Source organism: Patagioenas fasciata, chromosome Z (genome assembly GCF_037038585.1).
Source record: "Patagioenas fasciata isolate bPatFas1 chromosome Z, bPatFas1.hap1, whole genome shotgun sequence".
NCBI lineage: Eukaryota > Metazoa > Chordata > Aves > Columbiformes > Columbidae > Patagioenas > Patagioenas fasciata.
In genome coordinates, this window is record NC_092560.1 from 251241 (window position 1) to 263592 (window position 12352).

The window sequence follows — 12352 nt, forward strand, 5'->3', positions numbered from 1 at the left end:
TGCTCACACGGACCCAGGGAGATCCCTACTCCACCAACAGCCAGGTATCCCAGGTTTGACAGCGGGGTAATGCTTCACCAGCATCCTTGTTCCGTTTGTCCTATTAAACCAGTAAGAATTTATCTCTGGATAAATGCGCACTGCTGGGCTGTGCCCCCTGAGCTGCAGTTCTGCACGACTCTGAGGCTTCAGGACACAGAAACAGAGAAACGATTCTCTTCCATCACCACTCGCTTTGTAATGACTCTTTCAGGTGTGCAAAAGTTTCTCAAGGACAGAGCTAATGCCACATGATTTCCAAGTGACCAGAGCGAGGCTGGCGGTCCACGGGTGTTGGGACAGGACAGCCACCATCTAGTGGTACATGAAGGCCATGTCACCTTCCAGACACACCGACCTCTGTCTTTCCTAATGACCATTTCAAAAAATCACATTGACCTCAGCGTCTTCCCCATGTTTTTCCAGCTCGAGTTCAGATCTGCAGAGCTCCTCAGCAAACACAAACCAGGGAAACCACAAAACCAGCAGAAGCTGGTGAAAATCAACTGACTCTACGAATTAAATACAAAGTGACACATGTGAGCTTAAAGGCATGAGAAATTTCTACTCTACCGTATGACTTTCAGCATAAGTAAGTGATTTTTCAAAAGATTTATGTCAATATACGTTCCTTAAACTGGAGCCAAAACAGTTGTAGGCTGCCATGTGATAATCTCCAGTGGCCCTCAAACGCATGGATTCCTCCAAGGGAAATCAGTGTTTGTCTGCAGTTTGAAAAGTCCATCCACCTTGTTAAAAACCAGATCTAATATTAAGAACACTGAAGATTAATGGCCAAATACATCATTAAGTAGCAAGCTAAACTGATGCTGATGCTGACAGCAATATATTCATTTCTACCTCCCTCTCAGCAGCTAAATTAAAGACTGCTGCCCAGGAAGAACACAGAGAGACACAGCTCATCAGTTTTTGCATGTGCTTCTGTATTGCAAAAATGGAACTTACCCAAAAAATTAGTGCCAAGCCCTTCTCAAACACACTGCTAATCTGTAGGTGCAACTAATTTACCTTCACATGCTAATTGGGTGTTTCTCTCAGCAAATGGTCAATTACATGCCTAATAAGCCATTTCTGGATACAAAAATCTAATTTGTGTGCACAATCATGCTAACTATGAACCAAAATTAGGCATCGGGTTTTGCAAGTCTTCTCCTTGTTACCTGCTTTTGATGTAACAAAAGTATCACAAGCTGTGATGCTCTTTAAGGACTCATTTGATGTAACCAGTCCAGAGCAGGTGTAATTTCATAACCAAACACTTGCTAATGTTTACACAACAAGTGTTTTCCTTCATTTTTTAATACTCACTTTTTCATGGTTAGCATGCACTTGGCTGAAGAGCTTTATACAACACCTGTTTCTCTGTGTTTTTCTACTGAGACCCTGAGAAGTGTTTGGTGATGTCCAGCAAACAGACCTCTGCCAGCAGAGAGCATATTAGGAAAATATTGAACATTTGCAAGAGTACCTGCTCTGGTTTGATGGGCTCACTGGTTGTGAAAATGTCGGAATAATGTTGTCTCTCAAAGACTCGATCCAATACTTCTAGCTGCTGCTGGGTGAACAGGTCTCCTCGCATCTGTTTTCGAAGAAAATCTCTGCCTGGGAGAGAATGGCCATTTGGTACTGGAGATTCCTGAATACCTTTCAAAGAGGAGAGAGAAGACAGAGAATAAGTCGTCATCACAATGATGAGATCTACAGAGGAGTGTGTCGTTCTGTCCTGCACAGAGATATGGGTATCCGTATGGTGACACCATGAGGACTCTGAGAGGAGGTTGCAAGCAAGACATATTGCCAGAAGATACTCTGACCAGTCTCCCATTACAGCCAACCCTCAACACAATTTACCATAAAGGATTTCACACCTAATTTAAAGGCAGGACAAATTTTAATGGTCACATCTTTTCTCACTTTTACTCACTTTTCTCACTTTCCTCACTTTTACTGCACCACCTGAGAACCTGCCTGGTTGGTGGTTCTGGAGGACATGGGATGGTAAGCACGTGACCAGTCAGGCACAGTCAGCTGGGGGCAGCTCCAGCAGATCCAGACACTTTACCCCTTCCTGCAGCACGTGCACATCGTGCTCAGCTCCACCCGCGTCAGCCTGGAGCTGTGGTGGTCCCGTCTCGGGCACCAGAACCCGCTGTCCAGCAGCAGCTGCCCAGACAACCTCACACAGACGACCGCAGCGCCTGGGCAGCCCTGGTGCCGCACACGGGAGGTGTCCCTGGGCTGACCCACGGCTGCAGTGCCCGGCACGGCTGATCCCACATTCTGCTGGCTTGCGGTGCCGCTGCCACCGCACTGTGTGTTTACTGCACTTATTGGTGTGACGGAACCCTGGGCTCTGAGACACATGTTCTTCCCTGCACTTATCGGTGTGATGGAACGTTGGGCTCCGAGACACATGTTCTTCTCTGCACTTATCAGTGCGACGGAACCCTGGGCTCCGAGACACATGCTCTTCCCTGCACTTATCGGTGTGATGGAACCCTGGGCTCCGAGACACATGTTCTTCCGTCTTTCCCCTTTGGCAGAGATTTTTAGCAGAAGTCATAAGTGACTGCTCATGGCTGAAAAGCCACGAGACAAGTTTGAGAAATGTTTAGATTGGCAGTTCAAAAAGACATGTGCAATACAGGGGCTTGTTTCAATTTGCTTTTTGCAGATTCACAGTGGTTTTCTACTTTTCCTTCACCTGTCAATGCTAGAAATGTGTATTTTTTATGCACTGAAAGCTGAGGTCTGCAGTATTCCCAGGACTCCAGGAGGTGGAACTCCAAGAACAACAGTACATATCAGATTTCTTTTCCAGATGGCAACACAGCACTAGACAGAAGGAAGAAATGTTTTAAAAATAGAATCTTGCTGCCGAGATAGTTTTGAGGAGCAGAATTCAAATGCATTGTTCACGGGATGCTCATGAGTGCTGCAGTAGTTTACTGTCCACACCGTCTGCAGAGCACAACGTCACTCAGACCTTCCCTGGCAGATTCTGCATCAGGGTCTGATGGTACGTACGGAGGAGATCTGTGCAAAGCCATCCTGCCGCTGCGGACACCACCTCTGTCCCCAGACGTGCACTGCCTGTCACTGACAGGCAATGCCGGGCAGAGAGCATTTTTCGCTAAGGACCGTTGATCCGAGATCATCCTCAGCGCAGCTGGGTGTTGCAGGAAGTGCTGTGTATCCAGAAAACCGGGATGCTTCAAGACGGATCTCTCAAACCAGGGCAAGAACACACAGAAATACTTTTGCAGCCTGGGTCACCCTTTGTAACAAACTGCTTAGACTGAACTGACATTTCATGTTAGTAATCAATGCTGGGACTTTGTTCTAAATTTTAGTTCAGCAGTTTAGGCAACAACAGCTTTATGTAATATTTACCTGTTGAAACAAAGTCATGCAACTTAAATCAAGAGGGCAATGTTGGCTTTTGTAAAATGCAAGGATTAGTTTGTTCCACACAGGAGAAAAGCCCTGAACTGTCCTCTGAATATGTAGACTAAACACATGCACAGAGCTTTGAAAAAGTAAAAAAGGATATAAGAGAACAGTGTATCTTTAAATCTTTTTTTTTTTTTTTTTTTTTTTTTACTATTCTAAGTCAAATAATATCTAATAGACCTGGTGCAGGCTTTAGTCAACCCTGGCTTATAAAATTAAAATTCTGGTTGCTAGCTGCATGGTAGGAAGAGGCCAGGGACACCCTGTCTCTGGAGCATGGAAATGATGGCTTTAAGTTCCAGGTTAAACTAATGTTATTCACCATTTGTCATCCAAGGTAAAGCTTTATGCAGTTTTGGTCTAAAGAGGGTGATGAAATGGAATGAAATGATCCAAGACATGGAATGACCTGGAAAATGTTCTTAGTGACGCTGGTACAGTTTGTGCACTGTTTATACACCCGGAGATCAGGTGTATAACAAGAACCTGTCGTATGCAAATACAGAGCAGCTGACCCGCGTTCCGCCAGCAGCGCTGGTGTTACGGAGCATTTGCTCCAGATGTTTTGGGGGTGAACAGGTTTGGAGAGGAGCCAGCGAAGGTGGCAGATGGCCAGCAGCCTCAGTCATGATGGGGACAGCATTGTGCTGGAGCTGGGCTCACACCCTGTCCTGCAGCATGAGCTCCAGAGCAGTGGTTTGGGACGGGTGCGGATGGAGACACGACCAAGAGCCCAGGGCAGTGGCTGGCCACAGCCACCCCCACCGCCCTCCTCCCAGGGATGCTGAGGGAGGGGACCTCCTGGGCACCTGCCACCAAAGCATCCCCAGAAATCTGAGGAACAGCAGGTCTCCCTCTGCAAGGGAAATCCTCAAACACCACACCGTAGGGACCTGGGTGCAACCCAGAGGATGAGGCGTCTTGTCACACAGCACTGGGCAGTGTGACAGGGGAGGAAATCACATGGAAGTGGCAATGGAGCTCTGCAGGGTCTGAGCTGAGGATCAGGACTTGGTATGGAGCTGCAAGCATCATCTGCAGAACCAGCCAGGGAGGGCTGCTCCCTGCGTCATTCCCATGGCTCTGTGTGCTGCGGTCCCTGCATGCTGTCCTGAGGAGCTGAGAGGGGATCAGCCCCTGAGGTGGGATCAGCCTCTGAGAGGGGATCAGCCTGAAGGTGGGATCAGCCCCTGAGGCGGGATCAGCCCCTGAGGTGGGATCAGCCTCCGGAATGGGATCAGCCTGAAGGTGGGATCAGCCTCTGAGATGGGATGAGCCCCTTAGGTGGGATCAGCCCCTGAGGTGGGATCAGCCCCTGAGGTGGGATCAGCCTCCGGAATGGGATCAACCTGAGGTGGGATCAGCCTCTGTGTCTCGCATCCCAGCACAGCATGCAGGGCTGGGATACAGGAGCAGCGCGGGCAGGGTTTGGTGCCGGGAGAACCCGGGCAGGAGGGGGCAGGGCTGGCTCCACCAGCACAGCTGTCACTGCCCAGAGGATCCAGCATCTTGGTGAGAGGGGCCTGGGAAACACCCAAAACTCACTCGCCCTCAATATCACTCGCTCTCCACATCCTGTGAATGAAGGAACAGTTGTTCTTTTGCGCTGTGCTCCCCACGGTCAGGCTAACTGCAGGTAAGTGCTGCACTTCACTGCACCAGTCCAGGAATCTCTGTACACTGCACGTGACACCCAAAAGTTCGTTAAGGTCTTTGGAATGTGTTTGGTTGCTAGACATTATATAAATGTGAGATAATTACCATTAGCATTATGCATTGTTTGAATACACTAGAATATCTTGGATAATTAAAATACTGTTGGCAGGTTTGAAACAGTTTGGTTTATGAATAGGCTCCAGGGAGTGGTAAAAACATTTTTCATATAATCAATGCATCCACCTAGGACGGTTATGTTTTGTTGACAGTAGAGCTACATGTGTACCTACCTACTCTGCAAAACAATTAGTTCCCAGTCCAGCAGCATCTTTCCAGAAATGCTAATAAAAAGCGCAGATATAATACTCCTCTTCATGCAAAAAAGGACATTCTTCTCAGGCAAATGTTTCATCCCTTTTCTCTAGCACATTACATAGATGGGACAAGATGGTGACATTTGACCACAACATCCTGAACTACCTCTGACGCAACACACTTTCCTCGCAGCACAAGGCCAGAACCACCGAGGCTCAGGGATGCACCATCAGCCTCAGGGGTGCACCATCAGCCTCAGGGGTGCGCCATCAGCCTCAGGGGTGCATCATCAGCCTCAGGGGTGCACCATCAGCCTTAGCGATGTGCCATCAGCCTCAGGGGTGCACCATCAGCCTCAGGGGTGTGCCATCAGCCTCAGGGGTGCATCATCAGCCTCAGGGGTGCACCATCAGCCTTAGCGATGTGCCATCAGCCTCAGGGGTGCACCATCAACCTCAGGGGTGCACCATCAGCCTCAGGGGTGCACCATCAGCCTCAGGGAGGTGCCATCAGCCTCAGGGGTGTGCCCTCAGCCTCAGGGGTGCACCATCAGCCTCAGGGGTGTGCCCTCAGCCTCAGGGGTGTGCCCTCAGCCTCAGGGAGGTGCCATCAGCCTCAGGGATGCACAGGCAGCCCACGCATCATGTTCTGCCATGATGCCCAGGGACAGCAAGCCTGCCGCTCTGCCATCACAAAGTCCCAGCAGGTGCTGGACCTGCTCCAGCTGCCTCCTCATGTCTGATGAAGGTCCTTCCAGCATCCAGCCCCACTCCAGATACCATCCGGGCCCCTCAGGAGTGCACCCCTCAGTGTGTGATCCAGCGTTTGCAGCCGGAGGACTTGCCGTGTCAGGTACGGCTTAGCCTGGGGCAGACCCCAATGACACCCTCCAGTTCCGAATTCACAGGTCGGGACTTGCTGTGTGCGGGGCAAGCAATCATTTCTCATCTTGAGCAACTTCTTCCCTGTTTGCTTCTTGCTCAGAAGAAGGACCTGTGGTTTCACAAGAAAAGCTGGGTGCAGTTCTAAAGAACGCGGCTCAGTCAGCTGAGGATCTCGTGGTGTCACTGTCACACGAGTGAAGGTTTCCTGTGTCTGACCAGTCTGAGCAGCCTGGGAAGAGTGAGGCACAGAACAGATCACCTCCGGCAGATACCGTGCGCGGTCTCACTGTCAAAAGGCTGCCTAAATTGCATGGCTACCACCAAGAAGCACAGCATCTACACTAATTAATAGGACATTATTTTCTGGGGACCTAAGCAAATGGCAAGATCAGCCCAAAGATTTTAATAAATTGTAGTTTCTTTTTTTTTTTAAGGATACTTTTACAGTTCAATACTCATCCATGACAACTCAATATACTCATCAGCTCAAAAAATTTGATAAATTGTAATTTATTTTTTTAGGATACTTTTACAGTTAAATACTCATCCATGACTTGTTTTCTGGAACAGCAGGAGAGTATCTGAAATTGGTGAAACATGCCTTAAAAAGATTTTTAGCGATTCTCACCATATAACTCATTTAATTTAAGGCAGGGTTTTGTTTATACATTTATAAGACTATGGGCCACAACAAAGAGAACAAAGGACCCTAGACTCTGTCTTCACAAAACACAAGAGCATGTTTGAAAGCCCTAAAGCTTAACATGAGAATAAAGCAAGAGATCAAATACATCTCGTCTTTTCCTATTCAGGGAGGTGCAACAACACAGTTTAATGATTGTATTATGAAGTGTCCCTGGGAAACAGCCGGGACAGCCCCTGCCCTGGTCCGGTGAAGTGTCTCAGCCAGGTGACAGCAGCTGACAAATTACTGACATCCACAAATTCTACGGGAATAATATTTCCAGTGTTATTAATAATAGTGATATACCATGAAGTGCACACTGCCATGGTACACTGGTCTGATGCGACACTCTTCTGTAGAAAAAGAGAATATTCTGGTTTCTTTTTTTAAACAACACGGTTTTATAGGGTTAATCAAGGAAGTAAATAGCTAGTACTATGAACAGCCCATATTCATTAAGGACATGGTTTCTGTCTCTAATTTGTACTGTCCAACTTCATTACCTGGTATCATACCTAATTAATCCACCTTATAGGGAAATGCAGGCTAATTAGGAAGGGTGTTATTCACCACATTTAAAACATTATGAAGCAAATGAAATATTACCAGGAGGCAAAAAGGTGATTTGTTTCCTTGTAGCACGCCTGCAAATTAGTCCAGAGAAGATAAAGACTTTTTTTAATTACCATTTGGAAGGCTTTGTTTAAAACACAAACTGAATTTTCACGCCACCTTCTTGGGGTTGCATGCGCCTGGCAGTCAGCAGCTCCACAGTCTCCCAGTTAGGTGTCAGCTTCAGAACCACATACATGGCGAGAAATCCTTGCGTTTACACTCCTAGGGTTTTCTAAGCACTGTTATTTATTTTTTCAAAGGACAGTATCACTAAAAAGAAGCTTTATATTTTGAAGTGTATATAGCTGATCATCGCACAAATATTTTCAAGAGAAATCACTATATTTCATGAAGATGGGTATGGGTTTTGCTGTAGATCAAAGTGAGAAAGAGAGGAAAAAAAGATAAATCATCAGAGATCCAAAAATACTTTTCATTTGGAGAAGATATCAGGCCATTTCGATGGCACTGATAGAGTCTCTGCTCTGTCTCCATTACCCACTGAAGGCAGCCGGAGTCAGGAGCTGACTACACTAGATTATATTCCCTATAAGATGGTCACCAATATATATATATGATCTTCAACCTCTATTGATTGACCAATTTCACAAGCAAAGACTGGTGAAATGAAGCTGAAATGAACATCATGCTTTAACTCATTGAACCCATCAGGCCTGAGTTAATCTCACTGCCCACTGTCTCTGATAGAATTCAATTGATCAATCATGTTTCGGTGATAGTACCATTTCAGTGGCTTATTGCTTCTTCATTTCAAGGCTTGACCTGTTAGATACACTTGGACCAGCTCTGCTCCTCCTGGAGGCACAGAGACCAGCATCTGCTGACGGCAGCGCATTGTCCTGCCTCCGCCTCGGAAAAGCTCACAGGTTTTTGATGAACACTCCCACCTTCACATCGTGTTTTTGCAGGTATTTCACTAATTTCAGAGGTGGGATGGGGGCGCGGACACAGGGAGCCTGAGTGGCCCGAGCCCCCTGCCCTCTGGTCAGTGACTGCCACATCCCATCCTGCACCGTCCCCACTTGGACAAGCAGTGAAAACACCCGTTTTGTGGCACTGCCGCCCCTGAGTACAGCACAAGCTGTGAACTGGCCTCAGTGCACACCGTGGGCACGTGGTGACATTGACCCAGGGAATGTCCCAGCACGTCTGCAGGCGCTGCGGCAGTGTGGTTGGCCAGCAGTCAGCACTGGGCGCTGGGCGCTGGGCGGTGGTTTCCCACCGGCTGTGTGAACGCATAGCCAGCCCAGGGACACCCCCATGCCTCCAGCCGCCCCGCCATGCTGCTCTGTGCTCCTCCACACCCAGTGCCGCTGGAGCCAAGGGACATTCGGGCTCTGCTGCCCCTTGGTCCGGCTGCCCTCACCCCAGCCAGAGGCTGGGACCCTTCACCCCATGCATGGTCTTGCGAAGCAGGTGGCATCTCCCTGGCTCCCGACAGCAAATGCCCACCGTGCCGCTCCCGGCAGCACCGTCAGCTGTGCAGGGCACGTCTGGCCAGTGGCTGCCCCGACACCCAGCGCCGCATCTGCAGCAGCTCTAGGAAGTGGAAGAAGCAGGATGGAAGTAGTGGAGCTGCATCATTGTCTTCCTAAAATGCTCAGCAGCAGAGCAATTAGCACTTCAACCAGCAACCTCTGGTCTAGCGCTGAGAAGTGATGGAGCTCCTCTCCACTGCAAGAGTGTTTGCCTGCGCTCTCTAGGGCAGCTGCGGGTCCTCCCTGACGTGCCAGCTGGAGCCAGGCTGCACACCCATGTGATGTATGAGCTGGAGCCACAGGGTGGCACCCAGGGTGCAACTCCATAGCTGCAAAGCTGGTTAGAGCCATCGCCAAAAAAACAGGGGGGTTATTTAACAGAACAGATTTCCCATGAGATTACAGCTCATCTCCTCCTACAGTGATTTAAATCCTGCAGTAGTCACACAGAAATTCTATTATATGTCTCCTGGTTTGTGCTAGGAGAGCCCTGCAGTCACCACCATCCCACACTTCCCTCCACAGTGGTCAGCAAGGGTGTGGTGGGGCCTCGCACCTCAGCAGCCGGAGGCTGATGAACCTGGCAGCCTGCACATCCAAGCAAACACTTGTGCAAATAGTGCCACTGAGTGGAGCTGGGTCGCTTGTGCGCCCACAAGGCCATCAGCAGGATGGGTTTGCTCACGCGTCGCACGCACGGGACGCGGCCCTGGTGGCGGGAGGTGGATGATGCCAGCAGCTGTGGGGCCTCAGGCTGGTCAGAGCACCGCGGGCAGCCCTGGCCGTGCCCCGCTGCCGGCGCCTGCCACAAGGGCTGCGGGGGAGCCCGGTGCCCGGAGCTCTGGATCCTCCCTGCAACACTGGACACACACGTGCCCACCCTGGACGGGTCTCAGCCCGCAGGATGAGCGATCTGCTGAACGGCATGGGTCGTCCTGCCCGTTCCAGACCTGTGCGTGCCAGCCCCAGCCAGCACCCTCGGGCAGCCACCGGCCCCGACACCAGGCAGAGCTCATCCAGAGAACAACGGAATGTCCTGAGCTGGAACGGACCCACACGGATCATCGAGCCCAGCTCCTGCCCCTGCACAGGACAACCCCACAGGACACATCGTATGTCTGAGGACGTTGTCCAGCCTCTTTTCAAAGATTCATAGAATGAGCACAGCAGCTCAAGGGACAGGTGGAGCTGCTCTGGGTTTTGTGATTGCTCTTATGCTGCAGTTTCATGTTTAAAAAGCAGCAACAATAATGTCAGTGATTATTACCCACCTCGGTGGGGAATCCAGACATGTAGAGTTGGATCAGTAGGATGGAGCGGGGGCTCAAGCCCAGCTTATGCTCCGTGGGTCCGTCCGACCCTCTGGGGCTGTGGACACCTGGACAAGCCCTGGGGTAGCAGGACCCCACATACGGATGCTGCAAAACATCCCTACGGGCTGGTATTTCTGTGGATTCTGTAAATCAGGGGGAGATAAAACTGCAGTAGCTACAGATATAAAATAAGTCATAACAAGTTTATTAACAAATGATTTTGAGAAACTGATTCTTTCCCTAATCCGTTTTTGTAAACTGTGTTCAGCAGCAAGCTGTGGAGACCCGCACTTTATTTCATGTACCCCCAATTCAAAGTGTGTTTTTAAGTGGCTCTCAGAAGCTCATTGTAGCTATTTTGACACAGTTTATACCTACTTCCATACCACGCCATAACACATCCTTTCATCACTTACTTCGAAGAGTCATTTCCAGGTATGCTTGGGCGACAGGAACAAAAGCAGGTTGATGATGAAATTGTGCCCTGTGTAGCTTTGGAAATGCCGAACTGGCCTCTGGCTATGACTGTGTGGGAGAGGACTTACAGCTCTGAAAAATACCGGGAGAATGAAACCTGGCAGCCAGAGGAACAGCAGTGGTGGGACACGCAGACGCAGCCCGGCAGGGTCTGTGCAAAGAGGAGTGGAGTGACCCCTCGGTGCAACAGCCCCGGGCGCCAGCGCAGAGAACAGACCCACGGGAGCCAGCGAGAAGTTTGCACAGCATGAGCAGCTGCCCTTGCACAACCTGCAACAGCGCCAGCCTGCATGACCCCGGCAGAGACAGACAAACCCCTGCCCTTCCCAGGAAGTGACAGTCAGTGAGGAAAATACAGGCTACTCAATTGCCAACAGCCGAAACTAGTCTTTCTATGCAAGCTTAAAACAGCACAGCAAAATTTCCACCTAACAACCTGAATACTTCACAAAGCACTATCTGGGAAACTTACCCGGAGAGGATGACAGCGGTGACGAGCTCGCCCACATCCCGCTCCGAGCCCCAGCCCAGCAGCACCACGAGCGCTGCGGGGCGGCCGCTGGCACAACGCGGTTCCACCAGCTGCCGAGCGCCACGGCAGAGCTCGGCAGGCAGGGCCCTCCCAGCAGCGGTGCTGCTCCTCCCCAGCTGCGCTCTCCCAGCAGAACTTCCAAACAGGACCACCGACCGGTGACGAGGCCGCATTTGCCACACACAAAGGAGAGAGGGGGAAAGTCTGCGGAGGATGCAGCACGCACCACCAGCAGTGCCTGCAGTCTGCAGAGGGATGTCGTGCACCATCCAACAAGTGGGAGGTGTCAGTCCCTGCTCTCCATCCAATTATCCACAAACAGCACTCACGGAAAACTGCTAATACCTACAGATTTTCTTGTGCGTAAATTAAATAAAGCCTCATTTTACAAACCCAAGAACTGTGGTCTCAAGCCTGCAAATGTGCATGCTTGCAACGAAGCAAAGAAATATCTGGATTGCATTCAACAGAATGGCTTACACACCTAGTATAAACACCGCTATAAAATATAATATAACATGCATCTATAGATTTTTACAAGTCACAGGAAGTGCAAGTTTCACAGTATTTTATATATTTATCCACACAGATTATTCAAGCAAAATTAGCTTTCAAAGATCCTCCACATCTGTGTAATGCAGATTATTACACCTCAAAAATTTCCGTTCACTTCTGACACCCAAGAACTGCCTCTGCACATCAACCGTTCTTCAGCTGCGCTTTCCGTCTGCCTGAACGTGGGTGCGCTCTCCTGCACTGACCCCACGTGTCCCTGGGTCTGTGTCCGCCACCGCATTTCGTACGCAAACATCCCCCGGCGCAGTGGCTGGGCCGCGGCGCTGCCGGACACGCTGCCATCGCGG

General features: G+C 49.9%; 1 protein-coding gene across 2 annotated transcripts in view; it reads right to left on the reverse strand.

Moving 5' to 3' along the window:
• PAX5 (paired box 5) overlaps positions 1–12352 on the reverse strand; it is a 144461-nt gene that overhangs the window by 89895 nt on the left and 42214 nt on the right. For both annotated transcript variants that reach the window (XM_065860781.2, XM_071802035.1), the window contains exon 6: positions 1529–1704. In XM_065860781.2, the coding sequence (XP_065716853.1) occupies positions 1529–1704 (176 nt within the window). The remainder of the gene's footprint in view (positions 1–1528; positions 1705–12352) is intronic.